Source organism: Dermacentor variabilis, chromosome 2 (assembly GCF_050947875.1).
Source record: "Dermacentor variabilis isolate Ectoservices chromosome 2, ASM5094787v1, whole genome shotgun sequence".
Taxonomy (NCBI): domain Eukaryota; kingdom Metazoa; phylum Arthropoda; class Arachnida; order Ixodida; family Ixodidae; genus Dermacentor; species Dermacentor variabilis.
The window spans coordinates 204,243,783-204,269,979 of NC_134569.1; the positions used below are offsets into that span (position 1 = coordinate 204,243,783).

General features: G+C 49.0%; 1 protein-coding gene across 1 annotated transcript in view; it reads right to left on the reverse strand.

Annotated features, from left to right (window-relative positions):
* The window catches only part of LOC142573050 (progranulin-like), an 87,053-nt gene extending 67,229 nt beyond the window's left edge, over window positions 1-19,824 (reverse strand). Inside the window, exons 1-3 of the mRNA XM_075682553.1 lie at window positions 19,701-19,824; window positions 6,785-6,848; window positions 3,297-3,602 (exon numbers count right to left, since the gene is read on the reverse strand). Coding sequence (XP_075538668.1) covers window positions 3,297-3,602; window positions 6,785-6,848; window positions 19,701-19,703 — 373 coding nt within the window. The 5' untranslated portion in view covers window positions 19,704-19,824. The remainder of the gene's footprint in view (window positions 1-3,296; window positions 3,603-6,784; window positions 6,849-19,700) is intronic.
* Between the last annotated feature and the right edge of the window lie 6,373 nt (window positions 19,825-26,197).

Consider the following 26,197-nt stretch of genomic DNA (forward strand, 5'->3'; position numbering starts at 1 on the left):
TATGGTGTTGGGCTGCTGAGCACAAGATCGCGGGATCGAATCAATCCCGGCCGCGGCGGCCACATGTCGATGGGGGCGAAATGCGAAAACATCCGTGTACTTAGATTTAGGTGCACGTTAAAGAACCCCAGGTGGTCGAAATTTCCGGAGTCCCCCACTACGGCGTGCCTCATAATCAGAAAGTGGTTTTGGCACGTTAAACCCCCCAATTAAATTAATTGCACATTTTCACTTGACGTCTGTAGCGCTTGCAACGACGGCAACGGCACTTGCGGAACGTGCAGACTGAGGGCTCGTGGGCAGATCGACACGGGAAGCATTCAGACAAGAGTCGCGCGTGTCACTTCTCGCTGGGGCGAACAAGCTTGTCTGTCGGGTTCTTCGCGTATTCCACCGTTCGTTTTACGGCAAACTGCGTTGACTCATTGAACACGGGTGGGCTGAAACTCTTGGTTCTCTCTGCGTGCCAGCTCTGTGCCTTTGGCAATATCGCATGCACTTGTGAATTTTAAGGTCCCCTCCTTCAGCAACTCCACTTACTCTGTCACGCAGCCTGGCTACGAAGCGGTCCCGAAGTGCGTCGTCAAGAAAAGTGCCAAAGCTGCAAGACGCCGCTAAGCGCGTCAGCTCAAATACTTTCACAGGTTCGTCTTCTTGCTGGAAACGGGAATTAAACTTCCGTAGTTCTGCGATAACGAATGAGTTTGGAGCCTAATGCCCCCTCATACTTCTACCAGCTGCTCATATATGTCTTGCTTCAGACTTTTCTGGTTCCATCAGCGTTTTCAACGTCCGATAGCCCTCCTTCGCTTTCGCTGTTGCCGTGATAAACATAGAAGCCTTCAGGTTGTCGCTCACATCGGAGGCCTTTAGGAAGTACTCGAACCTTTCCACATAGAATACAGAGTTCTCGCCGGCGTCCATTGTGCTGGCATTGCGAGACGCCACCGCGACGCTCGTTGGATTACCGTGCTCTGTAAACTGACGCAATCCCATCCTCGTTGCCATTATATAGTTCTAGAATAGGGGCCCCAAAAGTTTGGGGACCCAAAGAGCTTCGCGAATGTTAACGTTGGGGCACGCAAGAGTAAAGAGGTTTAGAAAAGGGCCTTGCGTTTGCGGATAACGTCTTGCGCTTGCAGCACCACTCGGCGTCAAAGAAAGCTATTATAAATAATTAAATAAAATATACCATTTTATGACAAGAGCAATTTTGACGTTCGTGTTTCCGCATATAATTACAATATATGGATTATTCTATTAGCAGCAAGCAATTAGTTACGCTTAATTTTGAGTAACCAACTTTACGTGCCTTCACCGCTCAAGCTAAACCGTGTTAGGCCTTCGAGCCACGAAGTCGACAATTGAATTCGGAATCAGCAGCGTCTAATGAATCAATCTTAATAACACACGCTAGTTGAGAGAAAGCAATAACCACATTTACTTCTGCTAGTTTGCGAACTTCACGCGTTATCACGAATCGAGCCTAGTTTGGTGCCAGCTAGGCTAGAGTCGTCGCTTCGATAGGTGCCGCCATGTTTATTGACCCAAAGCTTTCGGGGCAGCTTTTGGGACTGCCGCTAAACCGGTGAAATAGCGTGCCCGTCGCAAAACCCAAATGCAGTTTGTGTCTCGCGCATGCGCAGTGGCTTCGACGCTATTTCTTTGAGGCCCCAAACGTTTGACGCACCTATTTTGAAACTTTATTTTATGTTATTGGCAGCCGCGGGCACTGCCAAAGTCGGAGCAGCATAATCAAACCGTGGCAAGCTAGGTTGTAACGGAAAAAATGAACCACGAACACAGAGGAAGTGGAACATCAGCAGACACGCGTGCACACCACAGGCCCCCCCATAGAGTTCCTCATTATTATTACCTAGAGGGTAATCTGGCACTGCTGCGCTGTGGTTTGCATGTGAATGCCGGTATATTGTAACTTCGGATTGGCCTTCTCGGAGAGCCAGGACAGCATGGAAGGAAAAATATAGCAGGGAGCATTACATCACGCAGCCGGCCTTGGCAAGCGAGCAATTCCGTGGAGCAACAGTGGTGGCCGAACACGTGACCTCTTCCGCCCAGATCACGGAGCAAGAATCGAGATTTGCTGAGACGTTTGGTACCCAGTAGTTTTTATTTGGTGCACGCTTGCTCAGCTGCCCTGCCGTGGCTCTGTCTGCAGAGCGGAAGCACTAAAACAAACCGCGCACTTTGACGTGCGATCTTGTGTTGGACCACCACTGGCCCATCAGATTTCGGCTTTAATCGCGTTGCGGCATGCTCCTTCCTCTTTCTTCGTTCCTCCATGCAGGACACCTTGAAGACGCACCTGGCAAGCGCCGTTCCGTCTGTCACAATAATTCATTCTCTACCAAATAGCCCGTAAAAAAGCTCTTTTAGCTTTATCCTATTACAGGAAAACATGTCTTGTTTAATTATGAGAACTTGTTATTGCGTGTACAATTATATGAAACGTAAAAATTACAGTGGGCCGCTAAAGCTGGAGGAAAGACGACAAGATTGGCACTCGCTTTAAAAAAAGTTTGTCGTCTGTTTTTGCTTTTCTTCGCTTCGTTATGCATTGTAGGTAAGTAAACTTGATTGGAAGGTATAATATAGGTGACGGAAAACCTTTTACGAAGATTTTACCTTAAGTACGCGTTATTTGTGTAGCCATATGTACGTATCCGATGAGGCCTCTTACAACAACAGCCAACATAAGCCTCGCAGATACATATATACCGTCATTCCCATGACGGCACAGCGCCCCTTAAGAAACTCCCATGGACGGTGGCGACAGATTTCCCTCTAGGTGTTATAATGAAAAACTCAATGGACGAACCACATGGCAGATGTAATAAGAACGCGCGTCCAGATGACCGCGCAAAACAGACGTTAAAATATAAGAACCGATTAGTTCTGAAGTAGACAAGTGCAATTCCGTCACAATGTGGCGACATTCCTTTTATACGCGTTGCAATCTGGCGATAATTCGTTTAATAAGCAGGAAAGTTTTGTTTACCATTCCTTACTGAATACAACTTTATCTCGTTGTTAAAGGCACTTATGCCCCTTGCTTTTAGCTTTCAAATCGTCTGCTAAATTGCCATAACCACTGCATTTTGTCATTTATTTGTCATCATGGTCTGTCCCAGTGACAGTTCCCAAACTTAGGGCTCCTTGTGCATTACCAATAACAAATGCACTTCTATTTTCAAGTGACTCGGCTGTTTAATGAACTTGAATGTCAAACTTATCTCCAATTTCCACCACTCGCAGTGGCGGCAACCGTCACTCACTTGGACTGCACGTCGTGCTGCGTAGATTCCTTCGCAGAGGAGTCAAGAGGGCGGCCGGTGCGTACGACAAGGAGACGCCGCCTTCATCGCGAACGCACGTTCCTTGTAGACAACGGTGTCCACGAGGACAGCAGCCGTGTTTTACAGTGGCGTCGGCTGCATCGCCTTTGTAGATGCAAGGCATGCCTCTGTCGTATGGACAGCAGCCGTACCTATCACCACCCGGAGAAAGGGGTGTGCAGCTGGTCCCGGGACCACAGTTACGGCCGTCGGGGCATTCACGAACACCAGATCCGTGGGCAGCACCTGAACAGATATAAAGTAACGCCAATTCCACAACTAGTGTTATTACAGTGTTGCTTTCGAGGCGCTGCGTTGTGTGTCAAGAGACAGCAAGGCAAGAGTAAAGAAATTTTGTGATCGTGTAAGATGATTAGCAAACTCTTCCTCGAGCTGAATAAACGAGGCATCGCTGACTGAAAATGTCACGTGTGCTCCACAGTGGTAAAATCGCACGACGACAGAAAACTGTGATAGAGAACGTTGCCGCGCCTAGTGCGAAGTACGAGTATAATGACAGAATGGCGGTAGCGACGAGTCTCTGAAGGGACTTCAATCATCAAACGATCAAAAAAAAGAAAACGAAATGAGAATTCTAGGCTAGAGCACTGCACGGGCCCGGCACGGGCCCATGGACCGGACCGGGTAAAGCGAATTTTGAAAGGCATGAGCCGGGCTCGGGCTTGAAGCCGCGGGCCCATGCATGCCGGGCCCGTTTACTAATCAGCTTCGGTAGCACATTGGAATACACGCGGGCTGTGCATTCTCTGCGAACCTCAAATGACAAGTTGAAGAAACTGTCTGAATTATGATAATGATATTTATAATAATAAATTGCACTAGAAGATGTCCTTGATGTGGTCTGTCTTACTTCGTCTTCCGGTTCCACTGTTTTATCGCTTTCGATACAATTCTTTCATTGCAATTGCGTCATTTTATCTGCGACTTATTTCTTGCCTCACATTGACGATTACTTCACGGCCACTGCAGTGCACATAGATCGCTTCCACCTTAACAGCATTCGCAGTGTTTTTTGTGGGCCTGAAACTTATACACGAGAATTGCTGCGTCGTTGCCTGAGCAGGATTGCTAAGGCAGTGCACTTCCCACTTTCATTTTTTTTTTCGTGCCCAAATTAGAATATTCACGTTCAAACTTTCAGCTGCTTTCGCGCCCAGTCTTAAAACTCTTTCTCACTGCATGAACCTTTCATAACAGCGATTTTACTGCGATACCAATTAAGGCACTGAATGGAGTCTCGCACTGCCGCCGCAGTGCCGTCACGGTATCAACGAGCATGCGTGGCCTGCGCGTGGAGTGTTTGAAGGGTGTACGCCTGTAGACACTCGGAGTGGCGTTTAGCTGCAAGTGGGGTCCAGACCAAGTTAGCCTCACGCAGGGCACGAGACCAGGCAATCTTGTGTTCCACATCTTTATCCGTGCTGCGTGGAAAGACGATTCACCCTCGCGCTGCCCCGCTCAGTTGGCTCTGGTGGAGCCATGTTCTGGCTTCCACTGCTGCCACCAGCATTGTGTGCACGCACATTATTAACCTTTCCTACACTGAGCAGCTACATGATTGCCACATCGGGGTGCGCACGCTGGTCTGGGTGGAAAGGACAGCAAACGTCAGGCTAAATCTAGTATTGCGAAACGGCACGTTTTTTCCAGTTTTTTTCCCCGTCTGTCTTCATCTCATGAGCTATCAAGGTACGCGACACCGTAAAGCCTTTGCTGGTTTTCCTCACGCGACAGTGCACTTTTACGCGAAAGGTGTCTACCAGGGCGGCGTTCATGCGGCGCACAGCAGAAATGGTAGTGCGTTGTGCGTTGCGCCATGTCGTTTCCTCGTAGTGTTAGAACGCCGTGCGAGGAGCTAGAGCACAGCGCTGAACCTCGTTTTCGATGTCAGTGCTTCACCATGGAGTGGCACTACCACTTGTTTTATTAGTGTGTATAATTCTCGCGGATCACAACATACACCGTACGCAAGAGTGTTAAATAAAGTTCCTTGCCAGAAATGTCTAGCCTATTTTTTTGCTTCTGTCAGCGCTTTCACGTTAGCCGCACACGTGCACTCTTGGAAAAAAAGGTTTTGGCGATGATTTATTGCCATTGCATAAATACTTAGTTCTCCGTGCACTGCATGCAGTTTTATTGTAATATATTAGAATAACCAACCCAAGCAATGACAATTTTAAGGCTTGTATAGTTGCTCCTGCAAGCCCGGGCCGGGCCTGATCATGCAGGCATGGGCGCGGGCTTTATACGGCGGGCCCGTGTAGTTCTCTAGTGTAGGCTACTGTTGCGGACGTTGCAGGCCGAGTCACAAAAGCAAGAGCTCTACTGTAAAACAGTGCATTTATTGTTCTGTCTCTTTAGCTTCCTTCCCCGTGAGTAGGGTAGGAAACCGGATGTTCCTGCCCTCCCTTACTCATTTCTTCAGTTCTTTTACTCATGTTTCTGAGCGAAGTGCGCAGTTAGCTTATGTACACAAACGGTGAGCCTGAAATAGAAAGTACTAACCTGTGCGTAAACGTATTGCAGTTAACGGAATGCCAGAACAGTGGACACATACGTATCTTGCTCCCGCAGTTGCGCGCATGTCGCCATCTTGTGACGCAACGTCAACTAGAGCACTACGTTCTAAGTCACATCTGCTGTTACAAAGGCACTGGCAGTAACAATCATGAACATATACATAATCGATTTTTTTCTTCCATCTGCGAAAACGATGACATAATTCAAGAACGCTTCTAACCTAACCTAACCTAACCCAAGACATCGCCATGAACCCACTCGCTCAAGCTTCCACCTTTGTTTCTAATGTGGTGCAGTTGAATGAAGCGTCACGAGATGGTGCTACCAACGCCACTGCTAGACGCAGAACGTAGACATCTCCTGTGTTTCGGTATTCCGTTCAGGTATTGCGTCTGCCGACAGGTTCGTTAAGGTTCGATGCAAATGGGCACGGGGTCTAAATGTCACATGCGTGTTGCTTAAGGATGAGGACAGTGTTGCTGTTTTTGAAAAGTAACTTGCATTTTTTCAACGAACTATGTCCGTAGGCTTACTTGCTTAACCCTGTAAAGCTTCTTGTCCAGCTGAGATCTGCGTATTTGAAACCAACCCAAAATAGTATTGCAGTGCTTTGTCTAAAATCTGTTCTCAACGTTTAATGCAGTCGTAAAGAACAACTTGGCTTCGCCCCTCGACCTTGCTTTAGAGTTGAACATAGAGCTTGCTGCAAAGATAGTATGAAGTTACAAATGTGGGGCAACACCTGACGTATATCGTATTTTAGGGTTTCTTTTGTGTGTGCGTGTGGAATCTTTACTTTTAGTACTTTATTGTCTCGAACGAGGTTTACTGCGACTGTAACCTGTCGCGCACGAACCTTTGCGTTTGATGAATTACTCAGTGCTTACCGTTTATGACTATGGAGCTTGAAAAAGTGACAACCAGCCACCACGCAGCGTACTCGGTGCTTTTCTGGAACAGTAGAAAGAAACGTGGAAGGAAAAGTTTCACAGGCAGGTGCGGATAACAAGTGCATTACATTTCGGCATTATTCCGAACTCCAAACAGACGTGCATACCTCAGATCAGTTTCACGCAGACGCACAACAAGACAAACGGAGCATCAACTAAAGTCAAGCCACAGGCATGTCACGGCCTCTTGTGTACGCGTCATTTGTGGTGATGAGCGCGCCAGTTGTGACATAGCTCTCCTGCCCTGACCGATGCAAAGCCGTCACCAGTCACGTAAAATGTTTTACGCCAGACGTAACTACTGTTGCGAATTTCCGCTAACTGGCATGTAATGATGTTCCTGCGATTGTCGTTTCTTTTTTTTTTCTCTCTTGACAGTGTTGTGGTCCTAAAGGGCGATGGGGGATGAGGAGGTAGAGGGCAAGCACGTAGGGTTCCAGCTCATGGTGCCGCGCCCGGTGTGACGCACGCGTTGGTTTTCTTACGTAAATGAATAAAGTCGTTCCATGCCTCATAACTCAATCACCTACAGTGCAGCTACTTGTCGCGCGGCCCGACGACCGAGCAAGCCGAGCGAGTGCCAAAACGTAACGATTATCTGCTCTCACGTCACCACCTTCTGTGTCATGACGTCAGGGATCACACACCTCCTGCGATACGAAACAGAGGCTTGTTCGTAGAAAAAAAAAAAGATGCAATAGCAAATCATTTAGGGCGATCTGAGGCTTCACAGCATACGTCTGCAGATTACTCGGACGCTCACATTCGCTCACCAACATTTTCGCACGGCGCTCCGCATGTACACACTCACACTCGGTAATGTGCACTCACACTCATTGACGATCACTTAGGTTCGCACTGACGACCGCTTATACTCACCAAAGAACATCCACACTTACCGGCGCCCACTCACGCTGATGCTTGTGTTCACTGCAGCTCACCGGCACTCACTCACACGTATACAGTACAGTAACGTTTACTCACACTGGGCGACAGTCACTCACGTTCTACTCACGTCCACTCAAGATGACTGTCCCTGACTTTAGTTCATATTCACACGTGAACTTGTTTATCTTTTATGGGTGGGCGCTTTTCACAGTCACCACTACGTTACATCTGGTGGAAGTGCTAGTGCGTTCATGTACCGAACGCACCCGCAAAGCCGCAATCCAGCCCGAAGCGCGAGGACAACATCAACGTCGCCCAAGACCAGCGAGCTAGCCGCAGACTGCAAGGACTGCCACGAGAGCACGGACTTCTGCCAGATACGACCAGGAAGACCATGACCAACTCAACAACCACAATGGCAGACCCAGCGTGACCTATCGGGATTCAACAACCCAGAGAGCCTCCTACCTTCCGTGGAGCTACGTTGGAGGATCCGGAAACCAGGCTCGAAACCTTCGAAAGGATCTCGGCCTTCAACAAGTGGACCTCTGAGGATAAGCTACGCCACGTGTACTTCTCCTTAGAAGATGCCGCGAGGACTTGGTTGGAGAACCGGGAGTCCACCCTTACAACGCGGGACCTGTTCCGCAGTAACTTCCTGAGGAATTTCACGAGCGTCGTCCGAAAAGAAAGGGCTGAAGTTCTGCTGGAAACCCAAGGGCAACAACCCAATGAGACCATCGCCATCTTCACGGAAGAGATGACCCGTCTTTTCCGGCGCGCCGACCCGGAAATGTCCGAAGAGAAAAAAGTCCGCTTCTTGATGCGAGACGAAAAGCAAGAACTTTTCGCCGGACTGATCCTCAACCCACCGAAGACCGTAGCTGAGTTCTTGAAAGATTTAGAAAACTCTGGAAATGCGCACTAGGCAATATGACCGCCAAGTGCTCAACCCACAGTGTGCCGTCCAAGCACTGGGCTCCGGTGACCTCCAAAAGGCCACCAGTGCCATTGTGCGCGAAGAGCTGCGCAAAATGTTACCTTCGTCACAACCTCAGTTGTCCTCGGTCACTGACATGGTCAAGGACGAACTTCAACGGTCACTGGGCGTTTTCGAAGTGCATCCTGAATCGCCACCTCTCGTGCCGAAAGCGATGACCTACGCCGCCGTCGCCCGCCGTCAAGATCCCCGTCTGTGCCCGCGCCAGAGCCCTAGTAACACCGCAATTCCGTCGTCCGTCATCCCATATCCATAAAACTGGATATGGGCTGACTGATATGGACTGAAAAGCAGCAACCGATGGAGCTGCGGTTGCTGTTCATCGAACTGACGAAGATCGCCCGCCGCCGCCGAAGACGCCGAAGAGACTATCTCGACGACATAACAATGCCACGCCGCCATCACGGCGAAGTCTGGAAGCAAAGAATGCACCGGCCAATGGCCTGATGACGCGACGTACCAGCCACACGTCAACACGACGCAGCCGTGATCAGACGGCAAGACCTAACTGAAACGGAAGACAAAGAACAACCGACCTCGACGTGCTTCTCGACAGCCACGCACTCACAGCCTTAGTAGACACAGGAGCGGACTACTCCGTCATCAGTGGATTATTCGCCGCCAAGCTGAAAAAGTCAAGACTGCATGGGACTACCCTCAAATTTGGACAGCTGGAGGACACCTCATAACGCTGACGCGAATCTACACGGCAAGAATTACAGTTCATGACCGGAGCTAAACTTGCAATGCTCGTTATCCAAGTGTTCGCAAGGCGTAATTCTCGGCATGGACTTCCAGAACCAACACGGCGCCATCATCGACCTGAAGTCGTAGTCGATAATGCTGCCCACAGACCAAGCAATACTGATGGAGAGGCCTTCCAGTCAGCGTGCCTTGAGTGTACTTGAGGACCAAGTCAGCATCCCGCCTCGCTCCAGCATTGTCATTTCCGTTGGCAGCGAAACACCCGCAGACGTAGAAGGCGTCATCGAGGGTGACCAACTCTACTGCTCGGTCGCGAAATTTTTGTCGCAAGAGGGAGGAGATCGCTCGACTGCACGGAGGGCAAGCGAAACTGATGCTAACAAACTACAGCCAGGAGCTAAAGCCCATCAACAAGGCCACGACGATCGCATACATCGAGGAAATTGGGGAAACCAGCAATGCGTTTGTCCTCTGGGATTCTGCCGCACCTACCCCGACGACCATAGTTCTCAAACCAGACTTCGACATAAATCCAAGTCTCCTCCTGAGTAAACAGTAACAGCTGAGAGGTCTTTTGCGACGATACAAAGACTGCTTTTCGACGTCATCGATGATTCAACAAACATGAGTTGCAAAGCATCACACAAAAACCGAAGAGTGCGCTCGACCACTCCGCCAGAGTCCTTATCGAGTTTCGAAGCGAGAACGTGAAGCTATTAAGCGACAAGTCGACGAAATGCTGCACGACATCATCCAGCCGTCGAAAAGCCCTTGGTCATCTCCTGTAGTCTTCGTGACGAAAAAGCGCGGAACCCTACGCTTCTGCGTCGATTATCGTCGACTGAACAAAATCACGAAGAAGGACGTCTACCCGCTCCCACGTATAGACGAAGCATTGGATTGGCTCTGCAACGCTAAATACATCTCGTCGATGGACCTCAAGTCTGGCTACTGGCAAATAGAAGTCCACCAAGAAGATTGCGAAAAGACCACCTTCAACACGCCAGACGGCTTCTATGAGTTCAAGGTTATGCCATTTGGAGTGTGTTCGGCGCCTGCAACGTTCCATCGCGTGATGGACACGGCTTTAGCAGGATTGAAGTGGCAGACCTGTCTTGTTTACTTGGATGACGTCGTCGTTTTCGCTGGGAATTTCGAGGATCATCTTAGGCGGCTTTCAACAGCACTAGAGGCCATCAAGTCATCAGGGCTCACTCAGAAGCCGGAAAAGTGCCGCTTCGCTTACGATGAGCTCCTGTTCCTAGGCCATGTCATCAGCAAATCTGGACTGCACCGTGACCTGCAGAAGGCTTGCAGCTGCCATCGCAAAGTTCTCGCAGCCCATCCACAAGAAGGCAATGCGTAGATTCCTTGGCATGTGTGCCTACTACAGGCGCTTTGTCAGGGAGTTTTCACGCATCGCTGAGCCGCTGATACATCTAACCAAATCTGATGTCGAGTTAAGTGGGAAACGCCGCAGGCCGACGCATTTCAATAACTCAAGCGACGCATGCAGTCGCCGTCGGTACTTGCGCACTTCGAGACCGCCGATACCGAAACCCACACTGACGCCAGTAGCCTATAGGCCTCTATGCCGTCCTATACCAGAGGAAAAACGGACATGAATGGGTGATAGCTTACGCTAGCCGGTCGCTGTCAAAAGCGGAAGGCAATTATTGTACGACTGAAAGGGAATGCCTCACCATCATCTGGGCTACAGCAAAATGAGGCCCTTACCTATGTGGCAGGCGATTCGAAGTCGTCAGCGACCATCACACGTTGTGTTGGCTGGCTAACTTGAAAGACCTTTCAGGACGGCTGGCACGGTGGAGCCTCAGACTTCAAGAATATGACATCACTATAATCTACAAGTCCGGACGAAAACACTGATGCCGATTGCCTATCACGCGCCCCCAGTGACCCGCCGCCGCAAGACGACGAGGATGATGACGCCTTCCTTGGAATAATAAGTGCGGAAGACTTCGTTGAACAGCAACGAGCAGACCCGGAGCTAAAGGCCTCGTCAAGTGTTTAGAAGGGAATGCCGACGTTGTCCCTCAGTTATTTAAAGGGTCCCTGGAACGGTTCGGACAAATTTTGTAGAGGCGTAGGGTACAGCTAACGTTGATCATTCGCGCCACAATTGGTGTGAAACGTCTCATATTAAGAGAGCTACGGACGATTACGAGTTACCCTCCGCCATAGTCATGCATTTTCTCCTCAACTAGTTCGCTGATCGAGTGATAGGGGCTAAGACAACACAGCTAGCCAAGAGAAGACCTGAGCTCTCGGCGAGTGACGTCACGGAGAAGAGGCCGGCGGCGTGCAAGGGGAACGGGTTGAATGAAGGGATCGCGCCCTTATGGGCAACGTTAACCAGAGCGGAGTTCTTGTTTCTTTAGGCATAGTTGAGCAGATGGCCGCAGAGAACAGAGGGTGTTCCAAGATTATTTTATTTATGCAAAACTATTTACGCACTGCATTATTAAAAAGCCCGTCCATAAAAATGAAATGGTTCAACCTTAGGATTGAGAACGAATTTCGGGTAAATGAATACAGGGAGCATGGCTTATATTGAAAAGTCACAGTGCTGCCCTGTTCTTCAGAGTAGCTTCTTTGCCTTGATTTATCGTCGGCGCCAAAGAGTTTGCCGTTCTTGCGACCACAAAAGATCTTCAGCAAAATGTTAGCACTGCACCATAACACATATCTCATGACAACTTCACTGGTGTGCCCTTCTTCACATTCGGGACCTATGTATTTATTCCAGTCTAGATTAGGCTCTAAAAGAATAATTTCGCTTTCGAGGCATTATTACATACAGTACCGCAGTCCACATATTTACAACACCTCAAATGAGTTTAACAATGCAGATACAAAACATTCGTGCAACTATTTACAAAGAAACAGATGCCTTATTCCGCACAATTTCAGCTTTTCTCTTCTTTGCCTTAGCATTGGCACCCAATATTCTGTCATTGATCTTGCGGAAACATGAACGCATGATTTTTCGGCCACGATTTGTAATTGCTCCAGCAATTGGGCATGCATCACTTATTAGGCAATCCTGGCATGACCGTAATCCACATTCCGCGGCAATCAATGTGCCGGACACACAACCGCAATCGGAGCACAAGCGCAGAGACAACTTCAATAGTGTCACAGTTCACGTCCAGAAAGGAAGTGCGCTCGGAAGCATATCGCAGCATGCCAGGACTTTTCTAACCCCGAGGCTATCCATGGAGCGGCAGGGTTCCTGTAACTAATCTAATTGTTATCGCCGTCGTCGCCCACTCAGTCTTCCGCGTCTCATTTTCAACAGAGGTGCGCCGCTCGCAGCTTCGTAGCACGCTGCATGGAACTTCTATGTGGGTCTCTTTTGCGTGATGTAGTTCAGGGGCAGAGGGTACAGCCAGAAGGCCTTAAGTTCTCTAGATGGTGTTGGCTAAGCTCCGCCTTCACTGGCTATGCGTCATGATGGCACGTCGTGTCGTCGACTTCCGCTTCTCTAGGAGCGAGCGCGCGAAGTGTCTCGAAACTCTCCGCCAGCTGCTCGGCAGTCGACCCCAAGCGAGAGCTATCGATGTAGCGTGGAACTTTAGCGTAGACGTACGTGAGCGGCCTGATCGGCCTGCACGGTCCAGCCACCCGTTAGCGCAGAGCTTAACCAGCCAAACAAAGGGCTAATATTGCTCTAACCAAGTGTAAAACATTTTAAACATTTACAAAATCAACGTGTTAGCGATTACACTCCTGTGAAAAATTGATGCTAGAAGCAAAAAGGAATATATTTCGTTACCACTACTGTGGGTGATCGAGCTTTGTACCAGCAGGTGGCTGCACCGTGCAGACCATTCACATTTGCGTTTCTCCTTGAAACGACGACACGGTAAAACGGCCAGGCCCTGGCCGCTGCGCTTGCGTTTACCATGATTAATACCGGACTCACGAAACGCTATTGCGTTAGTGATCTTCCAGTGTAAAGTGACGGCCGCAAACGCGCAAATCCTGGCGCCGATCAGATGGCGGCAGTCTGATGCGCTGCAGCCAGTCCGCTCGTCTGCTGCCTTGCAGATGGGCACGATGTCGCAGCTTGACATATTGCCAGTCGCTACGTTTGCAATCCACAACGCAACAAAGTCGAATCATAGTGGTCGCAAAAAGACTGAGACCGACTCTGACCGCGGAGCTCTCGTCAAAATGGAGAACGTTGTAACACAAGGAGACGATGCTTGCTCTTTGCCGAAAGTGCTTAAGTGCAGTGAGAAATTGTTCTTGTGCATTCTCTTTCCGTTACTTTCTTTTTACAGAAACAAATTAACATTCCAACTATTACGAACATCATTTGTTCACCATAAAGGTGGAAAAATTATCGATGACGCGCCCTGGGCAGCCGATCACATAGCTCGCCCTACTGACGTCAATTGGGTGATTTACGTCGTATGGGTAGGGGCAGCTGAAAATTCCGCCAACAGTGTGCTGCGATCGGCAGCGATGTACATTTTTAAAACCTTATAATAAATTACACGCTTTATGTGGAGCAATTAATTATCAGAAGGACCTACTCTGACAACTCAGTACGTTTGTACAAAATCGTCAAAATTGTTTCAGGGTCCCTTTAAGCGCGGACTGTCTTCGTGCACGCTTCAAATCAATCTTCTCATGGAGAAGAACTTCTCAGCAGTCCGCGCTAACTACCTTCTTGTTCCGTCAGCGCTGCGTCCAGAAGTACTGCACGTCCTACATGACGATCCGACTGCTGGGCACCTCAGATTCTCCCGAATGCTACCAAGGATACAGGGAAAATATTACTGGCGGCGCCTGACCGCCGACGTCGCCCGTTACGTTAGGACATGCCGAGACTGTCAGCGACGCAAGAGACCACCGACAAGGCTAGCGGGATTACTACAGCCGGTCGAGCCTCCTTGCCGACCTTTCCAGCAGATCGGGATGGATTTGTTGGGACCGTTTGCGACGTCAACATCCTGAAATAACTGGATCGTCGTGGCGACGGGCTATGTCACCCGCTTCGCTGAAACTAAAGTTCTGCCGAAAGGTAGCGCAGCCGAAGTGGCGAAATTTTTCGTCGAGAACGTCCTGCTGCGACATGGTACCCCTGAAGTCCTCATCACCGACACAGAAAGAGCCTTTACAGCAGAGCTCACCCAAACCATTCTGCAATATAGCCAGGCAAGCCACAGGAAGACAACTGCCTACCACCCGCAGACGAATGGTCTCACGGAGCGCCTGAACAAGACCCTCGCCAACATGCTAGCAATGTAGGTCGACGTCGAGCACAAGATGTTGGTTGCTGTCCTGCCGGACATAACCTTCGCTTACAACACGGTGGTGCAAGAAACAATACAGATCACGCCGTTCAAGCTGGTTTACGACAGGAACCCTACTACAACCCTCGACGCCATGTTGCCGCACGTCACTAACGAAGAAAACCTTGACGTCGCCACTTATCTGAAGAAGCCCTACAGCTCACCCGCCTGCGGATCAAGAACCAGGAGAGGACCGACAGCCGACACTACAACCTTCAACGACGCTACGTCGAGTACCAGCCCGGCGACTGTTTTTCGGTTTGGACCCCGATACGCCGACGAGGACTCAGCGAGAAGTTTTTACGCCGTTATTTCGGCGCCTACAAGATCAACCGACGCATTGGCGCACTCGACTATGCGGTCGTGCCAGACGGCATTTCGCAAACACAGCGGCGCCGCTCCCGCCCTGAAGTAGTCCATGTTGCGTGACTTAAGCCGTTCTACTAGAGGTAACTAACTTTGGGACTTTGCATAGATGAACTTTGGACTTTCTTTTTCGGACTCTGTTACTGTGTACGTTTTTTCTTTGTTGCTTTGTTACTTTTGTTTAATAAGTGTCCCGTGTTTCGCTCTCCCGTTATATTCGTAGCATCTGGACGATGTTTTTTGAGAGGGGGCGTTGGCACATGCACTTTTTTATCTTTTACGGGTGAGCGCTTTTCACCGTTTAAGAAATGTTATCGCTGAGTGTTGGACGCGCGCCCGCATGTATCGGAAGTTTCTGGAATGTTATCGAGGGTTCTGTTGTCACCGAAGCTTGTGTAATCGGATTGCATGTGTGACGCAAATTGTGTAGGACTTTCTGGAAGACGCACGGTTACCACCGATTACTCTGGAAGCTTCGATGACTCGTGTATCAAAGCCGACGCGCTTGACCGGCAGATGAGATTTTCGACGATCGCCGACTGTGTTCGCCGCTATCGTTGTCCTTTGAGTGTAACCTGCTTTTGACGGCACAGGTCCGCCCAATAAAACACTAGTTTCGCCATTCACAGTTTTGCTGCTTTATTCACCGTCACTACCACGTGACAATATTAACAACCACTTGGCTAATCGGTGCGCGGTATTCTGCGACTTGAATGCAGCCCTACAATGGCTTTTGTCAGCTCTTAGTCACGGGTCCTGTGAACAGCTCGTGTCGCAGATACCAGAAACGCACCATCATATGATCGCAAAAGTACACGACGTCGTGTTTCAGTGGCTGCCGGGTCATTGTAGTATCTCGCCGACTACACTATTAGGAAAGCGCACGAAGGATCAAACCTTGTTTCTTTACCATTATTGAGGAGTGACCCAGTCCAAAGTTACGCAAGCTAGCGCACCGTATGACATTAGAGAAGTGGCACACACTTGACTTCACCGAGCATCGACTGCATTCCCTCGAGCCATCTATGCAACTAGCGGCTGTTACTTGGGTTTTCGCGAAATGAGTAAACAATGCTGTGCCGCTTACGCTTGGGCGTCGCGTTCACCAATACATAAACGTGTTTGATTGGATTGGCTGACATCGCCGAGTGCAATGCCTACGGTGTCAAGGAGACTATATAACACCTATTGTGCTTCTGCCCATTTTTGAGAATGAAAGACATGAGCTCTGCACAGCTCTAAATCAGTTAGAAAACCGTTCACCTTGAATAAGATCTTGGGACCGTGGCCCCGCATGTCGGAGCTGCAAAAGGCCACAAAATCGCTGCCGCGATATTTGAAAGCTTCCGGACTGAGTGACACTCAGAAAACTTTACCGCGTCGGCGATATCCGCAGTGGACTTTCTCTTCTCCTCTCAACATTTCCCTCCCCTTTTCCCTTCCCCGAATGTAGGGAGCCAGCTGGGCTCCGTCCTGGTTAACCTCCCTGCCTTTCATTTATCATTTCCTCTCCCTTTCTAGCTCTCTCTAATGTATCAGAACTTCCTTATTCGTTTATCATTTTGTGTAACAACTCACACTACTAATAAATGTAAACATGCACGAAAATTGCTCCCCCCCCCCCTGTGTTGTATCCAGCAAGGGGCCTTTAAGAGCAAAGAAATGATGATGACGACGATGATGATGACGACGACGACTACGACGACGACGAAAGTCGTTTTCTGCCCAAGTCGCTGCTTGCACCTATCTGCAGGTTTTTTTTGTGTGTGTGTGTATTGTAGGGAACACACGCGTCCATTCCCTCCCGCGTTCGCACGTTGCGGACGCGACGAGAGCCGGCGCAGACAAGAGAAAGGTGCATTAAGCCCTCTCTCAGTACTCCCTCGCTCTCGCGACGCGCGCAACCTCGCCCCCCCCCCCCCGACTCGCGGGAAAAGTTTCCGACGCACGAGTGGATACCTTTCCCCTTACAAAGGTAAAAAAAGGTATAAAACAGCGTCAGCGGGGTAGACTACCTCCCTCTGGCGCCCCGACCTCGAACCTGCCGGATGCTGTGAGTGACCTGGTTTGTTTGACTATGCTACGCTACGAGGCAAGCCTGTCTATTATTTATCACGGAGAGGACTTCGCTCTGAAAGCGTTAGTTATTGCTTGTAGCAATAAACGTTGTTCGAGTTGACACCAATGGTTGCCTTATTCGCCCGAACCCAACGTAGCTGCGTTTACGCGCGCTACGGGTTGGGGAGTACTACGGAACGACTCTGTGTGGCTAGATCCGGAGCTCGCCTTCAGCCCTAGCCTCACGCAGAGCTTAGCCCCCCGCCTCCTTCAGTATGTATCGGTTGTGTGAAGGTCTCAAGAGCGCAACAATTTGTTTTTGTCTGTGCGATGTACCAACGCCTCCTAGATGGCATACCTGTGCACTTTGCTTTATGACGTCATGACCAAAATTTTCGCAGCTAAGCCCGGCGTGGCTTAGTCGGGAGCATGCCCGTTATAATCTATGGCAGTCGGGCGCGGTAGCATGGTGTCATGGATCTAAGTGCACCGGCCTTGTGCTCAGTATTGCCTTTTTAGCAACTCCGTTTCTAGATTACGAGTTTTTCTCTTTAGTGACCGGTGACTTTTAGCGACGTGACAGAACAATTGGTGACATTTTAGCAATTTCAAAGTTTGTAAAGTTGCTTCGAAAATAATCTTCTAGAGCGTACTTTCTAGTTCAAACGCTACATGTTATAGCGGCAGAGATTGTATGTACGACGCGTGGACTCTGACCATGACCACGAAGAAGCAACGGTTGCCCTTACATTGTGCTTCACAGCATAGTTGCCTTCGCAGGATTTACAATGCGGTCACAAAATGTAAGTTACCTTTTTTTGTTTAATTCTTTAGGAAACCTATTTGAATGGGTCTTAAAGCTCCGTGTTCTGCAGTTCCACGTTCGATAGGTGGGCATTTGCGAGAGTAGCAGTAAATAAATTTACCAAAATCTATTGCGGTCAAAGCGAAGGTGAGGTTTATAACGCAGCAAGTGAATAATAAGAGAGAGCGACAGTCCAGAGGCGTATATATATATTGTAGCGGCTGGGCTCTATCACGCGATTCTGAAGACACTGCTTCCTTCTGTTATGGCTTTTGGACAAATCGGTATTGCGATTAGCTTTCGTTGATTAAAGGTCGCAAGTGTAGCATTTCATCTGCAAAAATGTCGCGTAATTGTCATCACCGTGTTATCATTCGACGAAGTACGTGTTACAGTATGCAGCTTTTCTTTCCTGAGCGCGGAGAACTAGAAAATTCGGAAAGATAATCTGGGGAACCAAGTGTCGTTGCGTGCTAGCAAAACTAGAGTAATATTGGTCAATTGAATCGTGCTGCATTTGTAACCTCTGTATCTAAAGGTAAACGCCGAATCTCAGCTGTCCTTGTGAGTTGTTGTGCAAGTATAATAATAAGGTAAAATCATCACACTTCATGCTGCTGCTAAATTGTTTGTTTATTACTCACCCACATGGACCTTAGAGAAACGTGAGACGTTTCGGTAAATTATTTATGCCACGTTAGCTTATAGTGCTCCAAAATGCTTACGTTACATAAAATTTTAACAAAAAGTTTTAGGGACAATTTTAGCTACTCTGCATCAAACTTTTTCAGAAATTTGGCGACTTTTTTGTCTAACGTTTGCGACATAGTCAAAAATTAGGGCAGCACCGCTTGTTCTATCAAGCGTCAAGGTTGGATCTATAATGTCATGTAGCATGAGAAACAAACAGCAAATTGTCGTATACCACAATACCTGTGTATAGTATGCGAAGAGGAATATTTCAACCTGTTCGAAGAGCCTTCACGCTATATTCGTTGCCGGGTGCCTCGAAGCAACCCACTTTGCTGGGGTGAACAAGACCTGCCAAAACAAATATCTGGGCCCACATTCACGAAAAGATCTTGCGCAAAGATTGATCGTAAGTACAGATTCTAACCGATCTTGATGATGGACATCATTAGCGAAGATGGTCGGTCAATAGTTCACTTACGAACAAAAACCTTTGTGAATTTTCTCCCTAATTTGTCTATATTGACCAGTCCTTAAGGGGACACATAGAGGAAACAATAAACCTGTACAGCTGACGAAGTATTGTTTCTAAACTCTATTTTCGTTAATTTCGCGATAATAGGTTGAAGTTTAGTAGAGAAAGTGAAGGTCAAAGTGACATTTCTTGAATTTCTCCCCGAAAACCTAGTGCCAGTACGACAGTGTGACGTCGCGGATTCTGAAATATTTCTCGTATATTTGAGCCCCTCATGGCTCGGTAAAATTGTTGAAGCTATTTAAGTTCAGTCTTTGGCTCCTTCAGAATACAACGTAGTCCGTCTTTACCTATGCAAATTAAACTAGGCCTGAGGAGAAGACGTCCTTTCTGGCTTACCAAGCCTACTGTCCCGGTAAAACCAAAGGTTGTTTTGCTGGTATTGCAAAAGCTAAATTACTAATCAGACTCGAATTCTTTTTTCTGTAGTGTTCGTTTACCTTTTAAAAAAATCCCTTGAATCGAATGCGCGGACTTACCATTTCCCTGTCGTTGTCGCGTGCTTGAAGCGAGAAATCTTCGCCAGCAAACAGGGTCACCTTTCAGGCACGTGGCGGATGTTTCTAGCGCCAATTCGAGCCGAAGGACACAGAGAACTGTCGGTAACGTCCGGCAAATCTGCTATCAACTGCAACATATCCTACGCGATAAGGCCGCAGCGGTGAGATATAGACGTAAACGCATCGCTCTCTTCCAGAGCGCGAAGCAACAAAAAAAAAGGTATTATTCCGAAACTGTTCACGAACTGATAAGACTGCCTATCGAAACGCACATATTCGGAGTCAGAATATATAGACCTTTTCATCGGGCGAAGAGGGCACGGGGCAAGCCTTTCCTCCTCTCTGGCTTCAGCGAGTGCGTGAACGTGTGGCCGTCACGTTTTGTCGAACGATTTGGAGATGTTTAAGCGCGCTCTCCGAGAAATTCGCGTGATCGTCAGTTCATACAGGGTCGTCAGGGGAACAATGTGCAGTCCTAAGGGGCAGCAGTAACTACAGTATGCGGAAATTCTTATTGCATAGGAAACGTGTGACGCGCTTGTTGTGTGTATACGTTGTGAACTATTTTGGTTGAATCAGTTTCCGCAAGACGAAGAGCAGCGGCGTCTGTGTATTGCCAGCGTGAATTGGAAAAATCTTCCCAAAATCTGATTGCTTGACGTGGGAATGGAAACGTGAGAGCTAGTGTTCGTGTACGGCCAACCCAATGCAACCCCGAAATTTCTAAGCGTCAATCGTTGTTTATACAGAATCTATGCATCAGCCACCAGTATCTCTCTCAAGCATTTCAAGTCTACTATATGGTATGTCTACTTCAGCCTTCTGTATGAAGCCGGTGGCGTGGCTCAAAAAACAGCGATCACTGCGGTTGGTGAACCAGCTTGATGCATGATAGGCTTTGCACTTCGGCATTGCCTCTTTGCACTGAAAAGCATGCAGTAACAACCACAAGGGGCCGCATGAATAGAACGAATTGAATTCTGGAGTTTTACTTGCCAAAACCAGGATTTGATTATGAGGCACGCCGCAGTGGGGGACTCCGGATTCATTTTGATTCCCTGGTTGATCTTTAACGGGCCCCCAATGCACGGTACACGGGCATTTTTGCATTTAGCCCCCATCGTAATGCTGTTGCCGTGGCCGGGATTTGATCGCGCCACCTGGTGCTTAGTAATGGAACACCACAGCCGCTAGGCCACAGCGGCGGGTGCATCAATAGAATGCGACCGATATTAGTAAGGACCCAGTTTCCGTAACAAATAGAACAAGACCGAAGAAACAAATAGGTTTTCATTCCCTTGCAGCTTGTAAAATTGGAGACATGCTTGTCGACAAAGGTGAATCGGCCGATATGGTCACCATCTTTCGCAAAAGAAAACAACAAAAAAACAAGACGCAGGCTGTCGCCGCAGTAAGACTACGCCTAGTCATGCCTCATGCTCGGCAGATAATATAACCCAGCAGCTACCAATGCTTATGACGCCCGCCTAGTAAGCATCCGGCCGCTCGACCACTCGACTAATATGTGATTCGCACTGCACGGTATCCTGTTATCACGAACCAAAACTACTTTAATGCGTTACAATTCTTTGTGTACTTCATGCACTTTTCGGGGTCTTTCTACGTATATTTGCTTGCATCTAACCGTTTTCCTGCCTACCCGGGTCACTGGGTAGTCCGCGGTGGAATGGTTAGCACATCGGGCTGCTCTGCTGAGGTAACTGGGCTCGAAACAAACCATCGGACGAACTTGGGTCACTGAGTATGTGCCAATGTGCACATAGGTTCCGCTCTTGAACGCCGGCATGGTTCACTGTAGATGCGGGACTGCGGTATGTGCCCCTGTTCGAAGAAATTGTTTGACTCTGACTTGAAGCACTGGGTCTGTGCTGGTCTTCACAAAATCTCGTTGATGCCAACTTGGGTATGTGCCAGTAGGTGTGTGCCGTTTTCAAATGAACGTCTTTGACGCCAACCCAACTTTGCCGCGAGGTGGCAAAACGCCGCTTCGCGTACGAAGAACTCGTGTTCCTGCGCCACGTCATTAGCAAATTTAGAGTCCGTCCTTACCCACAGAAAACAGCTGCGATGGCGAAATCCCCACATGCCCGTCGACAAGAAAGCAATGCGCAGATTCATTGGCCGCTGTGCTTGCTATAGACGCTTTTTAAGGACTTCTCTCGCATCGCCGAGCCATTGACCCATCTCACAAAATCAGACGTCGAGTTCAAGTGGCAAGCGTCGGAAGCCGAAGCATTCCAATGGCCTAAACGAAGCCCGCAGTTACCATCGGTACTTGCCCACTTCGACGAAAACGCCGACACAGAGTTCCATACAGACGCAAGCAGCGTAGGGCTCGGTGCCATGATAGGCCAAAGAAAAGAAAAAAACGAAAAATAATGTCTTGCCATCATTTGGGAGGAAGACGAGGAAATAACTTGATTATGTGTCCTAAGTGTTGGTGGGAGGGCCAAAGGCCCCGCCAGGCCCTCGCGGGTCCTGGCGGCATCCTCGGCCCACTGGTTAATCCTCGAGAGCGGGGCTTAGCAGCGCGGCCTCCCAATGCGTGTAAAGACTGTTGTTGTAGGCCGCGTTCTCGTTATTCTTACATAACAATCGGCATTTCCATAATGTATGCTCCAGAGTGGCTCTGGATTCATATTTATTGCATTTGTACGTTTGATACATATCCGGATATATGATGTGCGAGAGCGTAGGATACGGATACGTCCCAGTTTGTAACTTCCGCCATGCGACATACTGCTTTTTCGTCAATTTTGGGGTAGGTCGCGGAAATATGCCCCTGTGTAACCTATAGCGTTTTGTGATCTCATTATATCTGGTCATTCTGTACTCTCACTCCCACTCATCTACCTCGCCCTCACGTCCGGAGGGTGCCGAGGCGTCACTTGCGACCGCGGCTCGGTCCGTGAGCCCTCGAGCCACGTCGTGTGCCGCCTCATTTTTGCACTCTTGACGCCCTGCAAGGAGAATGCGTAGTGCCTCTGGGGAGATGCGGCCGTTTCCAAAGTTTCTTACTGCCGTCTGAAAGTCGCTGTCTATCATGGTTGCGCTAGTCTAGCTGAGCTACTGCGAGCGCTATGGCTACTTCTTCCGCTGTCTCGTTATTTGTGGTGTGTATCGTCGCGCACGTCTTACAGTGTTTCTCGCTATCGACTACGGCTGCCGTAAACCCCCGTCTGCAAATGTATCGAGTCGCGTCTACGAAGAGTGCGTCCTTGTCGCTGCCGAATTTCTGTATCTCCTTCGCTCTGTTCTCTCGTATGTCCTTATCATGTTCTGGTTGCATGTTCTTTGGTATGGGGGTATTACCATTGTCTCCCTCGTCTGTCTTGGGGTGTCCACCTTGACACCGTGCTGTGTGTGATCACCTATGCCTAGTCTCTCTACGATGCGTCTGCCTGCTCTAGTCTTAGAGAAGCGGTCGTATTGTGCCGTACATTTCGCGTCAATGAGCTCCTCTATGGTGTTGTGTAGGCCTAATTGTAGCATCTTATCCGTGCTGGTGCTGATCGATAGCCCTATGGCTAGTTTGCATATTTTCCGAATGAGACATGTTAGTTTTATTTTTACCGCGACCTGCCATTTCAAGTACGGCGCTAAGTATTCTGCTTATATATGACGAATTATTAACCTCATCGCGTTTTTCTTTCTCATCCCGCTGTGTTTGTTAACTATCCTTTTGATTAGCCTCATGATTTGCGCTACAGTTCACTCCAGTCTTCTGAGGATTTCTCCGTTGTTGCCCTTGACTTCGATGAGGAGCCCCAATACCCTGATCCTGTCGATCTTGGGTATGGGTTTCGCATCGGCCGTGTTTAACTGTATCTCCTCTCTCTAAGTGAGATCTTCTCTTTAGTTGCCTGGTTTGCGATCTCTGCGAGTCGATCTGTACAGCAAGAGCTCCGATTTCTCTGCCGAGCAGGTGAGCCCTATCCCCTCTATTGATATCGTTCGACTGTTTCGACGGCTGTTTGAAGCGCTTGTTTTGCCCGTCACTTCCGTTTCTCACCCATAGGGTGATGTCGTCTGCGTATAAGGTATGATTGAGTCCCTCGATTTCTTGTAGCTTAGCCGGCAGCCCGATTAGCACCAGATTGAATAGCAGCGGCGACAATACCGATGCCTGTGGTGTATAGCTGCGCTTCCTACCTCGATCTCCTACAAAACTAGGTCTGCTATCGTGATCTTTGCCTTTCTGCCCGTTAGGAAATTGCGCACGTTATCGTACGTCCGTTTTCCCAGTCCTAGTTCTCCTACTCTATCTAGTATCGCTGCATGTGTTACGTTATCGAAGGCCTTTTTTTAGGTCCAACCCGAGAATTGCCTATGACGATCTGCTCGGATCTTCTATGATCTGATGGTTTAGTTGCAACATAGCGTACTGCGCAGAGACGTTTCTCCTGAATCCTATCATTGTGGGTGGGAGCGCGTCCCAGTCCTCGAGGTAGGTGGTTATCCTCGCTAGGACCACGTGTTCCATGAGTTTCCCCACGCAAGAAGTGAGAGATACGGGTCTCAAGTTCTCAATCTGCAGTCGCTTGCCCGGTTTGAATATTAAAACGATTTGTGCCGTCTTCCATTGATGCGGAATCTGCCCTGCCTCCTAGTATTCGTTAATGTATTCTGTTAACCAAGTTATAGACTCATCGTCCAAGTTCCTTAACGTTTTGTTCGTTATCCCGTCTAGTCCGGGCGCCGACTTGGTGTTGAGTTTCTGTAGGACTGCCCTACTTTCGAGATCTGCCTCGCCGATTTCGTTGTCTAATTCGTGATTTACCTGACCTGTGTAGTCAGGGCATCAATTAATTAATTAATTATGGGGTTTTACGTGCCAAAACCACTTCCTGATTATGAGGCACGCCGTAGTGGAGGACTCCGGAAATTTCGACCACCTGGGGTTCTTTAACTGCGCCTAAATCGAAGTACACGAGTGTTTTCGCATTTCGCCCCCATTGAAATGCGGCCGCCGTGGCCGGGATTGGATCCCGCGACCTCGTGCTCAGCAGCGTAACACCATAGCCACTGAGCAGCCACGGCGGGTGAGTCAGGGCATCATTTGGGCTACCGCAAAAATTTGTCCTATACATATGTGGTAGGCCCTTCAGATTCGTGAGCGACCATCCCGCATTGTTCTAGCTATCAAATTTAGAGTAACCTTCAGGGCGCCTAGCACGGTGCAGTCTTAGATAGCCAGAATTCAACGTCACCGCAGTCGATAAATCCCGACGAAAACACTGGTGCCGAGTGCCTGTCTCGCGCCCCAATCGACCCGCCACCGTAAGACGACCAAGACGAGGACACCTTTCTGGGGCAATAAGCGTCGACGACTCCGCCAACAGCAGCGAGCAGACCGCAACTAAGAAGCCTCGCTGAGTAGTTGGAAGGCAAGACCGACTTTCACCCGAGGGTGTTGAGGCACCGGTTGTCTACATTTTCGCTACAGAACCACGCCCTCGTAAAGAACTTCTTCCCAGTCCGCGCAAACTACATTCTCGCTGTGCCGCAGCACTCCGGCAACATGTCCTGCACGCTCGGCGTGATGATCAGAGAGCAAGGCACCTCGGGTTTTCCCGTACCGCCGACGTCGCCCGTTATGTAAATACATGAAGTGACTGCCAGCGACGCAAGACACCACCGACAAGGCCAGCGGGATCACTACAGCCGATCGAGCCTCCTTGTCGGCCGTTTCAGCAAATAGGAATGGATTTGTTGGGACCCTCTCCGGCGTCAACATACGGGAATAAGTGGATCGTCGTGGCGACAGACTACCTCACCCGCTTCTTTGAAACGAAAGTCCTGCCGAAAGGTAGTGCAGCCGAAGTGGCGAAATTCGTCGAGAACATCCTGCTGGGACATGGTGCCCCAGAGGTGCTCAACACCGACAGAGGAACAGCGTTTCCAGGAGAGTTCACCCAAGCCATTCTGCAATACAGCAAGAGAAGCCACAGAAGTACAACTGAATGACACCCGCAGACGAATGGTCTTACGGAGTCTTATTTGGTCTTATTTTGTCTTCACGAAGTGCGCTTTTGCTTTCAGCTCTCCTGTTTGTAGTATCAGGGCGATGCTTTTTAAGAAGGGGGCATTGACACGTGTACTCGTTTATCTTTCTCGGATGAGCGCTTTTCACCGGCTAAATAATATTAAACGTCATCGCTCAGCGCAGGATGCGCCTGAATTTATCGGAAGTTGCTCGAATGCTATCGATGATTCTATCCGTCGTCTGTTGTCACCGGACCTTGCGTAATCTGATTGTATGCGCGACGCGAATCCTGTAGTACTTTCTCCATAGAGAAAGAAATTCAATTTCTTTCTCTATGCTTTCTCTAAGACTCGCGGGCACCAGCGATTACTCTGAAACATTCTATGACTCACGAATAAAAGCCGACGGGCTTGACCCAATGATGAGATTTTCGACGATCGCCGACTGTGTTCGCCGCTATCGTTGTTCT